Source organism: Bombus pyrosoma, linkage group LG3, assembly GCF_014825855.1.
Source record: "Bombus pyrosoma isolate SC7728 linkage group LG3, ASM1482585v1, whole genome shotgun sequence".
Lineage (NCBI taxonomy): Eukaryota > Metazoa > Arthropoda > Insecta > Hymenoptera > Apidae > Bombus > Bombus pyrosoma.
The window spans coordinates 3,555,462-3,578,219 of record NC_057772.1 but is presented as its reverse complement, the minus strand read 5'-3'; the positions used below and the strand labels follow the sequence as shown (position 1 = coordinate 3,578,219).

The window sequence follows — 22,758 nt, the reverse complement described above, 5'->3', positions numbered from 1 at the left end:
TGCACGAGAGATGTGCCGTTTACATTGTTACATGCGACTATTATTTCCATCCAGACGTTACCATAAAGGTGCGTGATGTTGATGTCGATTAATTTTGATTGTATCGTTCGAACATCGACAGACACGTTGTACGACATCGTATAGATCTTTCGAAGATCACAGATTATTCGCAAGAATAATCCTTCTGACTATATCTGTTGTGATGTTTTCATTCTGAAGATTCTTGCGTCTGATAGAATTAGAAAAAAGAATCGTAAGAAGCTGAAGATTCTTGCATTTGAAATTAGAATTTCACAAGGTTGGCACATTGCTCGAAACGATGGGAATGGTTGAATGAATGCTTGGAATCGCTACGTTTCATCTTGTTCGAGCTTCGTTGGACCGAGGAATGATCAGCTCGAATATTCTTGTGCGAATTACGCGAATGAAATGCTGTAAACAGAAGAGTATGTAACGGTATACATGTCTATTTAGAGAAACTCTTACATTCGAGTGGAAGTAGCGAAACCAGAAGACGGCGAAAACTTTCCATCGTTTCGTTCGTGCAAGGCTTAAATATCGTGAAAATCATCCGGAACGACTCGGTTTTGTGAGTCGTGCACGCACAGCAAAGGGTAAAAGTCGCGTAGAATTTTTCGTACGTCACCTGTGACCCCGTTTGAACTTAGCGTTGACAGACAGCACACGGTTGCGTAATCGAGAATGTGTATCGCACGCAAAGTGCCCGTTTCAGACGCGCTTTTGCTTGGCGCATCCGCCGTCTCTGCTGGAAATAATTAATAAGCACAACGCGGAGTCATCCTTGGCAGCGTTTAATTATTCGACTAGACCCGCTTGGGAACGTTCACGACCGCGTACTTAACTCGATAGCGACATTGTTAATTTTCTACATTGTTCGGGAAACGTTGGATTTTAGAGAATCGGATGAACAAAATTGGACACCGAACGATGTCGATAAATTAATTTAAATACGTTAAATTGCTAACATTAAGCGTTAAATATTAAATTTATTTACATCGTTGATATTTAATATCACGCATTAACACATTTATAATTTACATTTGACAAATTTACGGATAACACATTTTTGATATTACATTTAGGTATTAGCATTGTTGATACGTTCATCAGTTTCCTATTTGGATGGAAAATTTGTATATCACGTTTATTCGTTATAAACGTCGATATGAGTTTTCCACAATGGAAATTATTCATATCAAATTCGTTCCTCGTTGCTGGCAAATAAGCGATAAGGACGCTGTTTTCGGTTCTCACGTATAAAAGCCTGGGTGGAACACGGACGAGAAGATAGGAAGTGGATAAGCAACAGGGAAATCTAGATTTCCACGTGCCTTGGTATATTCGTGTGAAAATTTCTCGATAATTAAGGAAGTGCAATTAAGCCCTCTTCATCGGGACTTGGTCTTGCTTCAGCTGGTAATTTTCTGTCGCATGACGCGGCATCGTTATTATACCCGGAATCGCTTCTGTCGTCCTTTCTTCTTTCCATTCGTCTCATAGACAGGCTACGTAACAAGAAATTCAAGTCTTTACGATCACGAAAAGCGAAGTTTCTGTCGGGTGTTCCTGTAATGCTGTTCTTCATGAAAGCGGCACATATTCCACAGAAGCGGAGTTAAGGTTGTTGCAGGGGATATTAAATTCGTCAGTTTCTGTTTTGTCCGACCTGTATAAGCGAGTTTAATTCAATCGCATACATTGATGGAGGAAAAAAAAGAACGAAGCGTCTATCTGGTGTAATGAGGCAAAGCGTACGCGTTAGCTACGCATAAGACTAGAGCAGAGATCGGGGCACACTCTTTTTGCCAGCGTGCCTCTGAAGATGAAAAGTCATGAAAACGCTTGGCGAACCAGCTCCTGTATAATCTTTGCGTATTTATGAGTTTCGTAAGTAATATTTAACTTCGACTTCATTCAATTATGCAGACCCTTGGGCAGTTTCCTCGGCCCAATTGCATCTTTGCCGCGCTTCTCTACTCACAAATGCAAGAGCACGTTTCGGATCGCTGATTGCGACGATCAACGCCGTCATCTTTCGGAGGAAATTCGATTTTCCCCGCTCAAGAATATTCTGTGTTTTTGAAAATACTACGTGCAACGAAATTGGACGAAATAACCGATTTAGGGGACAGACGAAGCGTAAAAGTAATTGAAAGGTTCGAAATAAAAACGATCCTTGTTAAATCAATCTTGCTTCTGTAGATATTAGGCTAAAATTGTCGGTAAAGATTGACAAATCGATCCGGATGGCTACTTTCTATCGGAAGATATATTATTTCAAAGATGTTCATTAGTTTAATTAAATCATGCGCGTCCCGGGCCGGTTGCTGGGCCACACGAAAATCACTAGTCGGCTACCGTATAATAAATACGAGCATGCGTGAGAACGATAGAATGTTAGAGTGAAACGATGATGATTAACTGGTCGATCGGTTAGACCGGTATCCACGTCAAGCAACGCGAAAGTGGCGAGGTGCGGTCGTCCATTGCCGATTATAGGCATCCTTCGTTTCTGAGACGCCACTCGTTCTTTCTCTCTTTCCTCTTCGTTGAGTCGATGGTCTACGAGAGAGAAAGGAAGAGAGAGTGTATCCGTTATAGCCAGTTGTTGGGACGAATGTAAGCTCGTGTTCGAGAGTAAATTTTGTTTGTGTGTGAACGTCGAATCTTTCTCCCGTCTTCAGGTTTTCCCTTCATGGATCTTTCTGGTCACGAATGAGTACATCTCGCGACCTTCTGCATCGCATGCCCGCAGGTATCATTCCGGGACACAGGGGGAGAGAAGGTGAAGAACGTTGGTGTACATTAGACCGCATCCTCCGGATCGAATCGTTAATTTTCAAAGGATTCACCTTATAATTTATAGCACCTCCCCCTCGAACATCTCGCGAATATTCTCATGAGAAATTTATAAATGGCCGTTTGAACGCGAGTCTGCCCGGGGGAGAAGGGAAAAATTAGGATTCTTTGGCTCTTTCTTTTTATCAACTCCCGGTTGCAAACTTTCATAATTTATATCTCAATTTTATATCGTTGTCATTCTACTTTTGAACCAACGTTTTAAGAAAATCTTTTGTATAAAATATATCAGTAAAGATTATCCTACGTTCTTCTCGAACTTAAGAATCTTTTAACGATAGAAGGCAAGAAACGAAAGAACGCGTTTAACGAGGTTAAATCCCGTCCAATTGAAACCCCGATATTAATTAGATTTTACGCAAAATCGTCAGATTTGTAAATCAGAAACTGGTTTAGATGTCCGTGATTCTAGAAACGTCATTAAACATCGATAATTATACAATTTACAGGAAGAAATCTAATTTAAAGGAAATACTGGATACCCACAGTTATGTAGAAATATGATTTTCTCGTGTACTTAATTAACCATATTAAGGAAAACCGTGGGAGAAGAAGAGAAACAAGCAACCGGTATCCATGCTTCTGGATATATTTTCCTCGTCTCTCTCTCCCTTCTTCTTTCTTTTTCTTTTCCTGCCCTCGATGCTGCGTATTCTACTAGCTCGTATATCGCGCTCCTCGGAAGCAGAATATTCTTCGACCTTTCGCGGCCACCAAGTGTAGGCGCCATTACTTGCCTCCGGATCTCCCTTCTCCCTTCTTCCTCTTCGTCTTCTTCTTCTTCTTCTTTCTCCTTTTCTGCTCATCCTTTGCCTCTTCTTCTTCTTCTACTTCTATAACTACTCGCGCCGTTTTTCCTTTTTCTTCTTATCTTGTCGGTCTCTACGAGTCAAGGACCGTTCTCAAGGAGGTCGCTCTTTTTAACCAGGCGTGTAGCTGTGGTACACGTTTTCCTTTGTCTCCGGGAATCGCTTTCGTATCACCGCTGTTACGTTGCCCAGACGTTTCCGTTTGCGTCGCTTCAATTTCTTACTTCGACTTTAGGTAACTTCACTTTGGTTGCAGAGCGTATTCAGAGAACGCCACAGTGGAAAAAAGTTAAAAATAGAAGAAGTTTCTACTTAAAATTCAGGATGTTACACCGTTTGTTTGCTTTACGCCGCATAGTTTGCTCCGCAAATTTTCCGTCGTTCGTGAGGATATTTTAAGGAAACTTTCTTCTCATCACGGAGGAAAACAGAAGGTGGTTTGATTGAACTTTCGATTCGGAATTTTCTATCGTTTGTTCTGTACACAGTGTCGAAAATTCTCCTTGTTTTCTAAACGATTATAGACCATTTATGCCGAAAATTTCAGGGAATTTTTCTTCAAACACAGAGAACACCGACGGAGGAAGAAAATAAAAAATGAAACAAGTTTCAATTTCGTTTTCAATTCGCAGGAATTTTCAAAGTGCAGGAAATTTTTCCTGCGCTCAAATATCACATACCTAAAACTCTTTAAGTATGCACAGCACACGCAAAGCTTTACCTCCGTTTTTAACGATCACGCTTCCTTCTTGTACTTCGTACTTGAATACCAATTTTGGTAAATTATCGTAATATCCAAACCAGACTTTACCTATCATTAGGCATCTCTAAGAAAAAAAGGAGAGCACAACGCAGAACTATACTTAGCGACCAATTTTAGTTGGCTCTCAACGTTTTTCATGGCTTGGAGCAATCGATTCTTACTGAATAACCCCGTGGGTCAGGATGTCATGGTCATTGGCTCTGCAGGACGGAGATATCATCACGTAGCTCGAAGCAAAGTGGTTCGTAATCGAGGAACACCTGTAAAGCAACGATATACGGCTAAGTTAATAGCCCGAGTAAATTTAATCATATCGATTCCTCAAGTTCCTCTTCCTTGTTCGCTTGCAACGCCATTAAGAACATCCGATCGCGAGGTTCTTGGTAACGATTACGCGGATGGCACGTCTGTAAGTGTCACTTTTGCTTTTCTCAGTGCCTCTGAAAACTAGTTTGTCACGTTTCTTTCGAACGCATCGAAGCGTTCCACTAACTCGCCGATCTGGATTATTGCGATTGCTATTTCTTCCAGTTCTATCATTCCTTTCGAATCTTCTTCGCGCCACGTACAGCATCGTGCAAAAGTCTCGGACCACCTACGGTAGCGACCTATAGATGGCAAATATTTTGTCATACTATTTAACCACGAGGAAATACTTGTACGTGATGCTATGTATAGAAATGAGTTTTTAGGTATTCCCGTCATAATGCCATTGGTTTGCGGTTTCTCTCGATTCATGATCTTCTTAGAAGTACTTGAATAAATGAAATATCGTAAAATAAATATGGAAATGAAATCGTAAAGTAGGGAATAAATTGATAAGATAAATATCGTAGGCGTCTGATTTAGAATTTGAAAATTTCATATGAAATAGGACAAGACTTACAAAATTTCACTTTTCTTATTATTATTCATAGGATCTATCTCATTTTATACAAGGATATTTATCGATAGCTTGTAGCTTGTAAAATTTCACCACTAGCATCGGTTTAATTGTGCAAAAAATTGCCTTCTGTCGAGAGAATAAAATAAGGGCACGCAAGGTATTATATCAATGTTTCTTAGTATATCGTGAATAATTTATTTCATTCATAAAAAAAGAAATTTCCGTTTATTGGGTGGTCTTAGAGATTATTGTGTCGACTTACGGTTCCTACCAAGAATTACGAGCGTAATTATGAATACGATTCCTAGTATTGATACTATCCCTGGACAGTTGATTCGTTCGAACGTAATAGATGAATACGTTAAGTGGGAAATACGGTTCTTTAATTGCATTTTCACGGCGTAAAAACGAATCTACCGATGATCAGCTGGCTTCTAAATGTATGCGCCGAATTTGCATACAAATAGCAGGTTTCTGCAGGCCGAGCGTACCTGACGCACGACTAATTTCTAGCTGGCCGTTTGCTTAACTGTAAAACAGCGTCACGTCTGTTTACAAATTTGTGACGGCGGCGGTTACCCGAAAGCTCGTCGGCGAACCTGCAAGTGCAGCGAAGTTCTAAGATTCCGTGTTCTCGTCTTGCATCACGCTAAGAAAGAATGCTGGAGGGAAAGAGTTACGGGTACGATCACCGGTGTATGCAAAACGTGAGCCGATTTTTACCGTTGCAGCGACGAGCCTTCTAACCGCTAATGAAATTACAAACGATTGCATGAAAAGAAAAAAAGAAATGTGCAAGGAGAAACGAACGAACGCGTTACGTAAATTATATTAGCAGAGCAAATGTTGGAATATTGAGACGAGGATGTGGTTCTCTCTGTTCGGCAAATAAAGTCTTCCTCCTTTGAGGACGATACAGAGGAAAGACAGCAAACCTATATGCATCGACAAGAAAAGCAATAAGAAGCGTTTGCGTGGTTTCCTTAATTGCTGTTGTACATCTTAGGCTTAATTAACCAGCAAATAGCTTGGTTAAAATTAAACCTACGCATCGACAGAAAAAGAATGACGCATAGATATATAAGAAATTCATTCGGATAAAAATAAGGCTGAATAACAGCTTTATGACTAAACATAATGCATGTAATTTCTACTTCTTCGACAATGGTCAGTCAGAGCATCATCGTTCGATGTTGCGGAAAAGGTAATAGGAATGGAAATATCGCAGCAGGGCTTGCCGTAGGTACAGCTAACCCTTGTGTGTCTTCTATATACCACTAATAAAATTTCAGCATCGCTCGGTTGCCGGAAGACGTTAACAGAAGCCTCAATCATCGTCATGCAGTGTCTCGAGTACGTGGAGCCTTCGAGCGTGCTTGTTTATGCCACGATTGATTGTTTAGGATAAGCAGCAGTGATGAATGTCCACGAGAAACGGCAACAAGCTCTATCCGAGTCTGTGGCCCGGCACAATTTCCACTAATAATAATTCTCGCGAGTCGTCTAACACGTTCGCGATCGCAGACTAAGCAGAGGACTCGACCTTTCCACCTTTTAACGGTTACGATGCAATTATTCGAGCTTCGAGATGGCAGTGTCAAAAGGTCGCGGCGTAAATTACTTTTCGAGCTCTCTTCCGCGGTTCCGTTACGCGAACGCGTGTACTTACGTACACATACGCGCACGGTGATTACGTAGATGATTTTATTATTTCATTGAGCGCCGGTGACTCTAATAACGAGAGTCATTACGCGACGTGATGTTTCCTTTCGCCGTGTTTCTCGCGTTGTGCTTCAGGAAACCCTGCCTTTTCCTTATGCTGACTTCTTGGCTGACCTTGCGGTTTCACCGACGTTCCTTATTTTTTCCGTCATCTGGATGGAATTTGAGAAAAACCCGGGAGAATTTAAAATTGCAAATTTCACGGAACAAATAAACAGAGATATATCGAAGGTTTTGCTCCGGGATTCTCTAGTTTCGTGGATGGTCTTCTGTAACTGTGTGGCAAGTGTAGCCAATCGATGTGGTAACGCTATATAGGTGTATAAAACGAATCAAAGATGGCGATCGAGATTGCGTATACACATTTTAAGATTGCGAAAGATTCTATAGAATTTTCACGAACAAGCTGCACGTTTCTATGATTACACACTGTTTAGCGAATTTCGAAATTTGCGACACGTAAAGTTAGGTAAAGTGGATACATGAATCGGTTCTGGGAACCAACTGTCCCTAATTCTATGCTAAATGCTCATTCAGAGTTGCAGGAAACGAATCGATCGAAGATAGCTGATGGATAATTCCCGTTTATCCGGTAATCTGTTTCCCGTTTCGACGAGGTGCGTCCTACAATGAAAAAATGGCCAGCGGCGCGAGAAACGTTAGAACGGTGAATTTTCGCAACGATCAATTTGTCCGGTTTAACAATCGGCAACACGTGTTAGACGGCGATCAGGAAAATTGCTGTAATTTTACCGTTTTGCAGTAGTCATCCAGGCGTGCGTACGCGCTTCGTCCAAACCGATAATAACGCCGCCGTTTTCTGCGCCAGTCGTACACCTTAAGTGGTCCATCGAGCCACGATACGAGTTATTATCCGCCAATTTTTGTTTCGTCCTCATCATCGTTCGCGTGTAATCTCTTCGAGTAATTTTAATTTGCGAGTCATTCTTGTCAAGTTGTTCGTCATTTCGACAGGGAACAACGCGCACAAAACGGCACAAAGAACGTGAATAATAACGTTTCGATATTTGCTCTTCGCTTAAACATTTTCCCTATCTTGTTTCTCGGAATAACTTTCAATTGACTTATCGAGAAAGTTTTATCGCGACATAAAAGAAAACGGTACGATATGAGAGTAAAAGTGGATAAGAGGAAAGATTTTATTTCAACCAGGTCGAAAGAACACTCTGCTATTACGTGATAATGAATCTCAGCTAGTGTGTTATGCGAATAACCGGTGACACGTTCTCGTAGCGTGCGCCTTAAGTGGTCGCGACCGGAGAGTTCAATGCTTGCAACAGACAGTGCGCGCTCGGTAGCTACGAGTTCTATAGCAATCGCGCCGATTACAAACGTGTCACCAGTCTTTCCATATTTAGGGAAAGCATCCGTTAAGTTATTCTACACCACGTGGAAATATCCTCGAGTAATTCTCTTACGAGGCAAGCGAACTATAACGCTAATAAAACATGCGTTACTTCCATCAAATCCTCGTACTCTGCAAATACATGCTATAAAGATGACTAAAATTCCATGAATATCGAATCGATCATCCAATTTATCATACACGTTTATCAGTCTTTTATGCGGTAGATTCCCACGGATCGAACAACCAGAACGTCTTACCGTTAGATAGAAGAGATACACGTTGGTGGGAAAAAAAAGCGCGACTCATGGGAGAAAATAGTTACGTTTAATAGGACGATAACATGATCGTCGCGTAATGTCGAATAACTCGTTGATTAAAGCAAACGAAAGATTAGAGGGAGAATAATCGTTTTTACGATATAATCGAACCATCAACCATAACGTCTCCATCGTGGACAGAAAGTTTTATCGCGAGGATGCTTAAAACTGCTTACGACGTCGATAATTGGTATTTTACACCGCTTCGGTAATTAGCGTTCCTCGAGCTGGCTATCGTTAAACAACTTTCATGCCTGATAAGCTCGAGGGTTATGTGCTGGAGGGTTCTTTCATCACGGCTTGTCTCTCTCTCTCTCTTTTTCTCTCGTACCGATCGACCGTTTGAAATCGCTTCGTTTGCACGTATTATTCAAGAAGCATTGCGAATCGTCTATAAGAAGCTTACGATGAATGATTTTGTTTCCACTGTATCCGTGGATCGACTTCGGAACACCAAGTTAGAAAATTACTGCTTATCTTTATTAATTGCAGCTTGATACAGATCTTACTATCCCGTGAAGAATCAGAGTGTGAAGTTCTCTTCTCTTCATGAATTAACATCGTATACGAACGTAGAGGATATATACTAGCGTTACTTCATACAATACCACCTTGGCCATCATCAAGCTAATATATAGGTAATAGGCACTTGCGATGGCAAAACAGTCATATGTAATTTATCGCCTATTAGAAAATTTTGAGGATCGTATCCTTCATTTGTTTGGTATTTACACGTGTACATATGTATGTACAATATACAATTAAATTATTGTAGTATCATACAAGATAGCATCGTTGGATAGTTACTATCCGTAAGTCATAGACCGCAGGTACTAAGTGTTTAGTGATTTATCTACGAATGAAACTGCTACTAAAAAGTGAAAAACGGCTACCTAAGAAAATGTATCCTTCGAGAAACTAACTTCGTTACAAATCAGTCTCGTCCTTTTTTCTTTTTTACGAGTACGCAATAAAATAAATCGCATTTTTTACACGATAATTTAAACATTCAACTAACTTCGAGTCACATCTATGCAGTGACTACTTAATCGAGACGATTCTCGAATCGAGGCCAGAGAGACAAGCCTTGGCTCTCATTCGCACGTCTTCGCGCAACACATACCATCTGGTTTTCCCTCGTTTTTCTCACGTCCTACGCTCTTCGTTCAGCCGCGTTCCTTTCAATCGCAACGCAACGCATTTATTCATCGATCTTCAGCGTCATCGCCTTGTACGTGCCAAAAATGGTACTCCGTTCGATGAACGTGACGCATTATCTTCTCGTTCACGTTTCACCAGGTCTATGATGTAATTTACGACTGGCTGTGAGATTTCTGTCGAGCGATACGATAGGTATCGAGTTGTTTATACGAAGCTAGAACCAAAGGAAAAGGCGGACCTCCGGGAAATGTAGTTAAAGTAATTGTTGGAGGCGGGTTGAACGCACCGAGGAGAATTTCGATCGCTCCGGGACGTCGACGCGCGGGTGTTGCACGCGGAACCGTACGCTTCGACTATCATCGCGGAGCTCGAAGGATGCTCGCGTTACGAGGACCTTTACTGTTAGGCACCGCTTTACGACGCCAGGCGTCTCTTTCAGTGGATCGTAACAACACGGGCCAGCGCGAAATCCGTGGAAAACGTAACGGTATTGACAACACGTGTACGCTTCGCGGCTCGACGCTCCTCCTCCGAGTAACTTTATTTGTACCATTCCACCGAGCTGTGACGCGTAGATCGCTGTTTCGTTTCGAAGAGTACGCAGTTCCGTGCTCAATTTTCTGTTCCCATTCTGAAAGTTCGTGGAAAGGAAAAACACGATCTTTGCAATCGAATTGGGGCCAATTGTAATATTTAACAAGTTGACTGTCACGGTGGTTATCGGTGAACGATGGTACTAAATATTTCAGAATGATTAAATTGACGTAAATCTTATCGACGAAAACGTTTCCAATAACGCGAATGACGCGTACTTGGATGATATTGCCAGATAAAAAATGCATAAATAAAATATGATATTTTGAAAAAACATTAATAGCGCGGTATACTTTAATCTATTCTCTTTGTTGTTCTTCTCGAGTATCTACGATCAAAAATGGATGTTATAAAAATATAAATTAGTTTCTAAATATTTGATCTTATCGTCCACTATAATTTTACTACCTTTCGCGTACGAGTACGTTTCACGCCTCTTACGAATAAAATATTCCGCAAAAGAAGATATCTGAAGAGATACAAAGTCTCTGATTGCAACCGTAATACGTTCAATTCTAAAAGTTACGACTTAAAAGTAGTTGCAGTCGTAATCGTCTGAGTTTTTACGCGCTTTAGCGTGAAAACGCAAGACGGTTCGTATCCTCCGGGCTCAAGGTTGCTGATGGTGATTTAATTCGCTGGAAATAACGGGGAGATAAACGTCTCATTAGCATTCGGCTGGTGACGCAAGCCATATGTTAAACAATGGCCGTGCGAGTTTCAGTTCGTGGCTGCTTTCCACATTCCGGTGTTGGGCTTTCGCGGATAGCGAAAACAAAACCACGTCCCTGGACGTTGCTTCGTCTTCAGCTGCTGGACGGAATTGTTCGTTACCTCTCTGCTACTTCCTGAGACCTCGCTCGCATACGAATGAGCAACGTTCCGTTGCGCCTCGTGGCGGATTCGACGGAAAAAAAAGAAACGATGATTGATCGGACGTTTCCTTTGTGTAAAGGTATAATTTCGCGGCGAGGTGTTGTAAAATACAGTCATCGAGTAAATTTAACAGCTAGAAAGGTCGTAAATGGACTGCAGGAAACTATATACATTAGATACAACGTAGGAAATTGAACTGGCAGAGATTTAGAAAGAAAGACTCTAATTTCGCGTGATGGTTACTGGTGTATAGTTACATGTAAGTCGTACAGAAGCCCTAATGATCGACTTCGTACGCCGACAAGTACGAAAGAGTAAGGATGTTGTTAGATTATTATTTTTTAAATTCACTATCAGTTATACTGTGTTATTTTAATAAATAAACTCGTGGAAGTATGCCATATCCTTTTTGCAGACGTAGAATCGTGCATCAAGGTAACACAACATTAAGTTCATCATGCATCGAGGTAATGAAATTGAGAGACTTAGAAAAAGTGGAGTTAATCGGTTTGACTTCTGAGAAACTCGTATAAAATACAACGACCGTATACGTATATTACATTTCTCACACGCGATTAACATTCATAAATACGTTAAAAAATTTTTAACGAGCGCAACTGAGAAATAGAAATTCTTATCTTCTCCTGGCGTTTTAATAAATTTATCTCTAAAGACGTTAATTACGAAGAATTCGAAGATACGATTTTTCGTTTCTAAATATCATAGAAATGTTACGAAAGCTAGAAAAATAATTCAGAGCAGTGACGAACAGACTTCCAGCGGCATTTGGAGTTAATAACAAAAATTTTGGAATTGATTCGATGACGAAGAACGGACGATGAGAGCAGCACGCGTTACGCCAGTCTAGTTTGTACTCGAACCAACTCGAAGAACTTTCACTTCGCAATGGAATAATTCTGTCTCGCTTCGTTCGGCCGCTCTCTCGTTCTGAGCTCGCGGTGGGCGTATGTTTTAGGCCCGAATCACTTGCCGGCTTTTATACTTTGTTGATTCATGCCGGATGTTGCCACAGGCAAATACGATGGACGTCTGATCGTGTTCAGAATAGGAATTTCTTAACGCGCTGCAACCGAGTCTGATTCGGTTCGCACGCGGCATCGTCGACTGCTTCCTTCTCGTCTTAAAATAGCAATATCTTTATCGATACTCGTTTCGCTTGCAAACGTGACTCTTAATCGCGTCGTTTCTAGCCAAATATGGTATCGGCAGATGATATCTCGAAGGATAGTATATAATGCAAGAGCAACCGACTACTAAAGTGTAAAAATTGTCTTCTGAACAAATTAAAATGGAAGATAAACCACTGTACAGAGGTTTATGTTGAGGATTTTGGATCTTTGAAGCCGAAATAATGTTATGGGAACACAAAATTTACACCTTTAATTAATGTTTGAATAATTATGTATTTACTTAATGGATGATCTCTATTATATTTATCGATACATAACTGCACGCGTCTCAGCACTTTCTTCTATACCCGATATTAACCGACTGTCCTTCCAGATGTTTCTAAGGACTGAACTGTTTACCTTCATCTGTTTTCGAGACGTCGCGCATACACACACTTCCACACACTGATACTCGCATACAAGTATTCTTACTGCGCGTTTAACCTAGTCCAGTACAGAAAATTATACATATCTCAACAGTTTATCTTCTCATTTTCGACAAGGTACGATTTAATTAGAAAACGACGAACAAATTGATCTGCAACGATTTTAATCGTCGTCGTAAATTATGATAGAAGATGTCGTCCTAAATTACGACAAAGAATATATACATATAATAATAATAATAGGTAAGCAAGTAAGCAGTTCATGATGTTTCTTAATTTGCACGCTTTGGGAAAATATCATTACTTGTGACAGGAAGTGACGGGGCTTCAAAAATGTATGATTACAAATCCATAAAATTTCTCTAAAAAACGACAAACAGATGGTCTCTAGCGTTCTGATGGCTCTAATGTTAATCGCGTTTGCTTAAACACATAAATCTATGCGGAATATGTTTTCGCTGAAATAACGAGCGAAATTTGATTATCAAATGCTAATGAAGCTGTGAGTCCGGTTTCCAGATTTAATTCAACGATGTTTAAGTTAATCGATTTGGACGCTCGTTCATGAAGAGGAAACATTAATGGTCGGGACGTAATCGATCATCGGTTACAAGGCGATCGGTTAAAGCCAGGCTGTTGACCTATGCTTCCTCCCTATTCGAGGATCGTTATGAAACGACGCTAATTAACGCACCAGTGGCTGCTGACATGGGGAGTGGAATTAATTCGTGACGAGATACACCGCAAATTATACGAATTACCACAGTGATTATGTCGAATCTCGACAGAAGTCAGGTTCATTGCTTTCAGAACAATTATCAGTATCAAAGATTGGAGAGAACGCAAAACCACTAAAATAGTAGCAAAATCTCAAGAAATTCGTCAATATCGTCCATATGAAATTGCCATGGTGATTCACGAAAGTATCTGAACAGCGCAAAAAATGTTTACAGGTATATTATCTGCGATTCGTGTTCCGTTACAGCGTTAATGATATCTCGAAACGTTTTGCATAACACGCACGATGTATTCGCAAAAAGTTTCTATAAACGTCGAAACATTTTCACGAGCGACTTTCTTACGCAGAATGGCGAAATTTCACTCAATTTGCAAAATTTATTATTCAACGATATGATGTTGGTCGAATTCAGTGACTAGAATTCTAGGCTGAACGTCTTTGTCCACGGGAACCGTTATTGCGTTTCGTAGCAAATAGTCACGTAGACGAATCCGTGTCGGTGGATGACGACGACAAGCTTTCGACTTCGCTTGCATTTCTCCTTTTCTCGCGCGAATCGAATCGGTTTTGCAACAGATAGGTACGCGTGACCAAGGCGAGAGAGAAAGAGAATCTCCTGTCGCGTCACTTTTTCCCATTAAATCGGTACAACGATTGATAAATATTTATTTTAACGCGTGCGCCTTAACGCGCTGTAGCCGGAGAAAAGGTGAATAGCGTAATAATTAAGGCTCTGTTTCAAGCTTGACGTCTCTCGCTAAATACCTAACTGTATCCTCCAGGCGTTCTTCGATGGCTCAGATTTTAAGTCTCTTAGAAAAAGTCGATCTTTGGTAAGCGCAATTCGCTAACAGCATTCCGAGGAAAATTGTGTTTTAAAGCGACAAGAAAATAATTTATAGTTTCATCGTGTACAAATTATACACCAGTTGCAATTCATTAATTGACGTAATGCTATATATAATAATGTAATAATAGATTAACCCTGTGTATATGATGAACGCTTATTAAAACGAATACTCTTATAATGATCCGTAATCACCTAAGAGGAGAAATTTCCTTCTGACACGCGCTATCTCGTACGCGTGGGACGATCCTCATCCACACACGGTAAAAAGAAGAAAACTAGTACGAGTTGTCGGAACTACATACATATTGTGTCATATCTAAACGCTTTCACGACACTGCAGGAACCACGCAGCTTCCATAAAACGTAAACGAATCGTGGGCGATTCGATGAAGAAAAAATTCACCACATCGCAAGGATTAAATTATTAAGCCGGCTCGTTATCCTTGATGGCGCCGCATGTTCATAATTACGTCGTTCGATTAAGTTACTGAATCTATAGGCACGTTCGAGTGTCGAAATTAACATAGATATGGAGGGGAATTGTAAATGACGTGGGCTGGAGATTTTAGAACTTTCGAGATTCTTTGATCAGCATTTCGTCGTATCGTTGATAATTGGATTGTGGATTTTTATTCATTTCGCGCGAGATCTATAGATGAAAAATTGCACAGAGTGCACGTAATATATGAAAATAAGGAGCTGATCATAGTTTCCTATAGATAAGATAAACTTCTCTAACGAAATCCTCTTTCTCTAGTTACGGTCGTAAAAATATAAATTTGCACAGAAATCCGTAGCTTAGTAATGATGACTATAGACAAAAATTAGAACGACTAAAAAATAATAGAGAAAAAATAAGAAAAATAAATAACGATAATGAGAAAATATAACAGAAATGGCAAGAAATGGGGTTATTTGAGGACAATTAAGAGATAATTGAAAGGAGGTCACGGAAAAGGACATCGACGAATTCTTCGCATTGATCCGTTCTTTTTTTTTTGCAAAAGGTGTCGCAATGCAAGCGCGTGGGAGTTTTGCGTTATTTGCACGGGAGATATATACGTGTCGAGGCACGCGTGTCACTGTGGCTGGCGTGTATGCGTCGCCGACTAATTGATAGGTTTTGTCACCGTTTCCTTCTGTCTACCTACCGGATGATATCATTGACACGGTAACACATTTCACGCCGATACCCTTACTGAGCGCCGCGACAAAATGGCATGACTTTATTTGCATAAAGTGAACGCGCGTGAGAGTGCAACACGTAGAATTTCCCTTTGTTTTGTCTCGTTCTCCACAAGAGAAATTACGAAGCTATTTAGAAAAGCAGCTCATAAAATGAAATATGGTTCGGTAATGCTAAATTGGATAAATTACTCTGAAAGTTGTAGTTTCAATATCTTATTATTAGCTACGTTTGTATTGATAATTGTAACGGCTTCTACGCAATTATTTTCCTTCTTTTATATATACAAAATAATGGAATATTTTATAATAACTCAGTTATTCGACTAGAAACGCTATAAGTTGCTTTTACAAAAAATTCCTCGATTATTCTCTATCAAAAATCTCGAATCAGAGAGTATCGAAACTTTCACGACGTAGCTGAATATCAGTTTCCCAAAGTCCATGCTATTTGATTCCAAAAAGATCTCCTCGTTCTACTAATTGAATTTCAACGATGTAACATTATCTCATTCGTTAGCGTTACCCAATTAAATTCTACGATAAATGCTGAATTTCAAGCAGCGTATGGTATCATTTTGTTACATCACACTTTTTTCAAATCGCTTCCGTGAATGTTTCGCGCGGAATTGCGGAAATAGCGCGATATCGACACATCTGAAATTCGTAGTGAGGAGGGTGGTTAATTTCCACGATGAGAATTTAAAGTCAACCGATAGATAATCTACTGGGTCTACCAGCTGTGTAGTCGTTTGACGTTGTGGAGTTAGGGGTACAGGAAGGCATCGGTACAAGCAGAAGGGACAGGCCACAGGTGTATCGTACTCGCACGTCCTCCTTTGTTACGTTCTTCCGAGTCGTCCTTTTCTGGATCTCGTGCTCCCATTTTCATCACGATACTCGTTAACAAACTCTTGATAAATATCAACGTTCATTGACACTCTATTTACGAAATATTTGAGAAATTGATGGAAGATACAATTGTTCAATTTCGATTCTAAAAGACTCAACTTTTATGCAGTCTACCCGATCCCGCTGTACTATCCACGTGATTAAACGCTCGTTACTCACGAGTGAAGTTAATATATGCAGACGAAGAATACATTTGTATTGCAACATGAATTGTTTTGAGATACGACCAACAAAGGCCATAAGAACTTTAAGGTATGCACGAATTCAAACATACGGCAAGGCTAAAAATAGGCATGATTCTCGGATTCTTCAGGCTTTTTCATGCTACGTGCCTAGTCCATAAGTACATTCGCAGCGAATCTTTATCAAGATCAGGACTAAATCGTCGAAGAAAAACTCGTAGGACGAGAAATCAAAAGCCCATCTTGCTATTTCTATTCCATCCTTCTTCGCCCTTCGTTCCGCCTCCTTTTCGCCGGTTTCTTCGATCTCGCTCTCTCTTTCCCTTTCTCCCTCGAACGTTTTCCCTGACGATCTTCCTCCTTTTTCCTAGCGTCCTTACCGCCGGTTCCCTCCTGCTGTTCGTTTTTCCTAACCATCTTTCTACGTTCCTCCTGCTCCTTCCCCTAATTGTCCTTCTCTTTTTCCTCGTGTCGACGTTCCACCGTGCTGCTCTCGCGCGTCCTCGATCGTTCCTCTCTTCGCGGCGAATCCTCCTCCCTGCACGTACAGTCGTTAACATTTCGCCGCGCGGTTAATCGCCAGCCCTGACTTATTGTGCGACGTGCCAGGTTCTGAGCTCGCGTACGATGCGTCCGTTCTGGGCTCGCCGCGTTCACCATAAGCCGCATAGCACGTAAAGGACGCCTTCCGCGAATCGCGTGCACCGGCGTCCCCTGAAAACTTCGCTTCCGGTGCGTTGCATCGCCATGAAATGTTTATAGGTGCTTCGAGAACGACGAACGTCTTGAAAATTTCTGAAATGTTTCTCGAATACCCGAGAACACAGATGTTGACAAATACTATACGCAACTCTAATAGTGGTACTTGAATGTTTATAGAAACTTTTTACGGATATTATTACGTGCGTCAGACGAAACGTTCTGAAGTTTCGTTAAAATTGTAACGAGACACGATTATTATCCGATATAATATGATTATATCGATGCAATTTGCAACACCGAGAATGTGCATAGAATATACAAGATATTCATCGCAAATATTTCAAACATTATTAATATAATGGCGATAGTCGTGTCCCGTTACGGTACTCATGCAAAAAGTTTCGTATAACGTACGTAACATGTTTATAAAAATGTTCTATAAACGTTCGAATACCTTTGCCTTTTATTGGAAGCATGTTTTTGTCGTTTTCAATGCTAACGATAGGGTTTTTAATGCTTGAATTTCGTCCGTCACGGATTTAAGGATGCTGCATTGAAGCTTGAAAGCGAGTTAAAGTTCCTTGCATGCCTATAATTAGGTACGGAGCAAAACCTGACGATCTTTAGTCACGAAGAAAACCAATTAACCTACAATCATCTGCTCTATCTGCATTGTGTTCCCAACGTGTGTACCGGCCAAGTTTCTTTCATTTAAAAATCTTCTCACACTACCTTTCTTTTTACCATAATATATGTTGAATTTTAAAAACTACGAGGGAATAAAATATTCTTTCGCTGATTTCCTTTAACCTGATATCTCGCTGTTGTATAACAGGTTGCTGCGAGCTATCCTTGCACCTAGCGGCCCAGAAACGGGCTTCTTAAATTTCAAAACACCACGTAACCAGGAAATTAGGTTTTCAGGGCCAGGGCTAACGTAAGTCGATATAGTTAGGTTCGGGTTTATTCGTGAGGGGGTCGCGAATGCCGATATACGGCCGGAACAGGTGTTCTCGTGTCGGTTCCCTCGGTAAATAGCATCGACTAGTTTCTTCGTGTTGCACGTCGAGCCTGCATTTTTCGTTTGTTCATCGTCAGAAACTTAATATTTCTGTTGGTTGAGTTTTTGCTCCATTCGTTATGCATCAACGATCTTAATAATAATGTTTCGTTGTTGCGCGAAAGATTGTTTTTCGAGTGAAACTGACGTTGGAACACAATGTCGTAAGATCAACAATTGGACGAACGTAATCCAGGAAATCGTTAAAAAAGTACAAAAGGGTTGCGTTTGTTTGACCACGAGTCATCGTGAGAACGAATCGTGATCGAATTCTATTGCGGTTCATCTTACGTGAAATGATAGAATTCTGCGGGATATAATTTTTCATAAAAATTTTGTTAGGTGGAAATTAATGTGTTGACAGATGTGAATTAATTGGTTTCCATTTCAGCCAAGATGAAACATCTTTGGCCGTTGGTGGCGTGGATACTTCTATTCCTATGTCCAGTAAGTAGAACCAGCGATTTTATTTCGTTGAAAGTATTTCTAATTAAGAGCATTATTTTCCTTGGAATTTTAATTAATCTGTTATTTTCTTATCTTTAATGGTTACACGTGCGAGCGTTTAACACGTTCTACATTGTTTTTGCGCGATTGTGTGTATCAGCGGCGGCGCATGAAAGAAAGTGTGTAGATTAAGATTTTTGAAGCGTAAAATACGCATAAAATTCATAGATGCAACTAGAAAAGTGATTTCAAATGTTCGACCGTACGCAAGGCGATATTCTAAACAGCATCTGTAACATCTTCTAGGCCGAATCTCTGAGAGGACTCGGTCACGGACTAAGGAGAGAAGTGTTCTTCCTGAACCTCGAAGACGGCTACTTCGGCTGTCAGGTAAACGAGTCGACGGACATCCTACAGCTACTGGAACTCTCCAAACTGTGCGACAATAACGTCGACTGTTACCAAGGGACGGACGAGCAACGCGAAAGATTAAAATGCACAGGTAACGTGTTATACAGTATCTTTGCTACATCCAAGGAAAACAACGCGGAAAAATAGTTGTCTGACCAGATCTTAACAGGAAAAGAAAGGCTTTACCTGTTCTACGACGCGATCGCGCTACCGTTACAATCTTCACTGTTCCTTTACGTCATTCTGTTGTTCTCGGCACCGATTACGCCAGCAAAGCGATCCTCGCGTGAAACCGCAAACATACTTACGCCTCGCGCGTAACGCCGCCTCGTCATAGCAATTACGAGGAGTCGCGAACTTGTCATCACGTTTCTCCTTCATCGAGCCTGTCTTCCGCTGTCGATTAATTGTCGACATTCATTTTTATTATTGTTATTCCGCTGGTGTCTGCACGCGCGTTAAACGAAGGCGTTTTGCCTCGACGATCACGAACGGATGGATGATGAACGCGTTACGTAAGGGAAACGAATTACTCATCGTAATCGACATGATTTTTACCCGATGCTGTTTTCTCATAGGATGACTAAGGGATTGTATACCCACGATGAATCGGTAATTGATTTACACCTTTCTGTTTGAGATAGACGATTGTACCAAGGAGGACGGCACCATGTGTCTGAATGGCGTCTGCTTGGACTCCGTGTGCCATTGCAACGACGGTTTTGGTGGTTGCAATTGCCAGGTGCCAGGTAAAAACTCTTGAAACCAATCTTTTACTCGTAAATAATCTAATCAAGTAATTCCTCTAACTTCTCAGAAGGCTCAAATTGTTTGGTCAAATTTTAGAAACGTTATTCTGTATTAAAGTACGTTGGAAAATTAGAAATTTAAAAATAGAATAGCTCTCGAAGAATAATTTATTAATTGGAAATATTTTGAAACTGTTGAAAGCTACTGAGTATTTGGAAAGTAAATAAATCAGTCGATTTGAATAAATGAGGAAAAGACCGAAGTATCTACTTTCGGTAGTTTGCCATGCTACCACTGGACAGTTGAAATTTAAATTTAAACCGCACCTTTACTAACTTTCTCAATACGTATTTTATGGAAATATATGTATTCATATTTTATGGAAATGTAAACACATGTTGCAGACGAGAACGAGTGCAAATACCGTCCCTGTGATATATTCGCGCATTGCACGAATACTCTTGGTAGTTTCCAATGTTCCTGTTTCCCTGGCTATCAAGGCGATGGTTTCCACTGCGAAGGTACGTACGCGTGTCTGATCATTCTTTCTCTCGCTCTATCATTCTGCTCCATTGATTTCTTACGTTATACGAGATCGTTTTATTTTTGCTTGGACGCGTGTCTACAGATATCAACGAGTGTGATAACCCGATACTTGCTGCGAGATGCGTGGAGAACGCCGAATGTTGCAATCTCCCGTCGCATTTCCTATGCAAATGCAAACCTGGCTATATCGGCGACGGCGAGGTGCATTGCGAGGATGTGAACGAGTGCGCGATATCTGGAGCGTGTGGTGATAATACTGTCTGCAACAATATTCCGGGGAATTACACTTGTGCCTGTCAACCTGGGTTCACGGGAGACCCCTACGAAACTGTAAGTATTTATATATGTATACACAGGGTGTCCCAATTCTTTCCGCCTATACGTTGTCAGTATATTCTATGGGATAAAAAAAAAAAAAAGAAAGAGAAGAATCAGAAAGAAATGTCATACGAGCGTATGCCATTAGGAGCATCGTTAAACAGATACAATAGGAAAAAGAAACGATAAACGAAATGAACAGCAAGGAACATTTACTATGGAACAAGGTATGGATAGATCAGGAATATCTACGTCCAGTAGTAGTCAGAAGGTATCGTAATACTTCGACGACTATTGGCATATAGGAAGTATGTAGGAATACGAATTAATAATAAAAAATATAGACAAGCCTGTAGGTAAAATGATATTGTACGAACCTCACTGTGTAAAGTGTATACTTTCTTTTGACTCTCACACTGTATATGTATACGGAAAGCTTTTTGGAGGAAATAAAGATAAAATCATTGGGTGTTTGCATATGGTACAAGGGAATATTAATTTTGTGCAGTGTATCGATATCAACGAATGCGATTACGCGGGTGCTTGCGGAAAGGGTGCCTTGTGCGTCAATCTTCCGGGCGCCCACAAATGCGAATGTCCCGAGGGATATAACGGCGATCCTGAAGAAGAATGCGTGGACGTCGACGAATGTCTGCGCAGTCCTTGCGGTCGTTCAGCTCAGTGCACAAACGTGCATGGCAGTTTCCGCTGCTCTTGCCCGGAAGGAATGAGCGGCGATCCTTGGGTAGGCTGTCACGGTGGGTAACTCGATTTCTAATTATCCGAAACATTTTCTTACTAACTTACGAGCCCAACTGAATTTCTAATACTTCAATATTACTACGTATATATCAGTTTGTAGATTACATAGATTAGCTTATAAAACCTGATAATGGTAAGTTCGGAAAACAACGTAGAAGTTCGATGCATTAAATATATTAATTAAATATATTAATTTAAATAACAATCTGAGCTTCCTAATTAGTCGAGATATCTTTTTATTACGTTACGCGAGAAATTGAATGTTCATCTAATGTTTAAATCTCACTCACCAAACGACCCTACAGAATCTTACAACGGCAAGCGAGAATGACGAAGATAAATTGTAAAATATTATATACTCGCCTATTCGTTGATCCGCGGACGTACGAGCCTCGTTAATAGCATTATTTTCGATAATATTAACAAAAGAAAAATCTTAACATAGATTTATTATACGATAACACGATTAATAAATCATAAATAGATTAATTGAAACACGTAGTAAATAAATATTGACTAACCATCGCTAATAGATATAAACGAATGCGAGGAGGGTACACCGTGCGGCTCGGATGCTGAGTGCGTGAACACAGAGGGTAGTTTCGAGTGCAGATGTCAGGCAGGCTATCAAATGGATGAAACGCATGGTTGCATCGATGTGAACGAGTGCAGCCGGTTGGATGCATGCGCGGAGAACGCAAGATGCATCAACGTACCAGGATCGTATAAGTGCATCTGCCCCCAAGGCTTCATCGGTCAAGGACTAACATTGTGCGAAAGTCAGTCATCACCTAACTCATCTTATTACAATATTAAAAAAGAGAAAAGTAACATTTTAGTCTCATTCTGTCATTGGTAATCTCCAGATATAATTTTTAATCGCCCAATCCCACAGTAACAAAATGATAAAATTAATGCTCAGCGCCTGATTAACCGTGTTG

The 22,758-nt window shown here is 40.6% G+C and overlaps 1 protein-coding gene across 3 annotated transcripts in view; it reads left to right on the top strand.

Moving 5' to 3' along the window:
• LOC122565691 overlaps positions 1-22,758 on the top strand; it is a 114,573-nt gene that overhangs the window by 4,900 nt on the left and 86,915 nt on the right. For all 3 annotated transcript variants that reach the window (XM_043721918.1, XM_043721919.1, XM_043721917.1), the window contains exons 2-8: positions 18,975-19,030; positions 19,337-19,532; positions 20,086-20,190; positions 20,596-20,712; positions 20,820-21,067; positions 21,564-21,813; positions 22,351-22,596. In XM_043721918.1, coding sequence (XP_043577853.1) covers positions 18,975-19,030; positions 19,337-19,532; positions 20,086-20,190; positions 20,596-20,712; positions 20,820-21,067; positions 21,564-21,813; positions 22,351-22,596 — 1,218 coding nt within the window. The remainder of the gene's footprint in view (positions 1-18,974; positions 19,031-19,336; positions 19,533-20,085; positions 20,191-20,595; positions 20,713-20,819; positions 21,068-21,563; positions 21,814-22,350; positions 22,597-22,758) is intronic.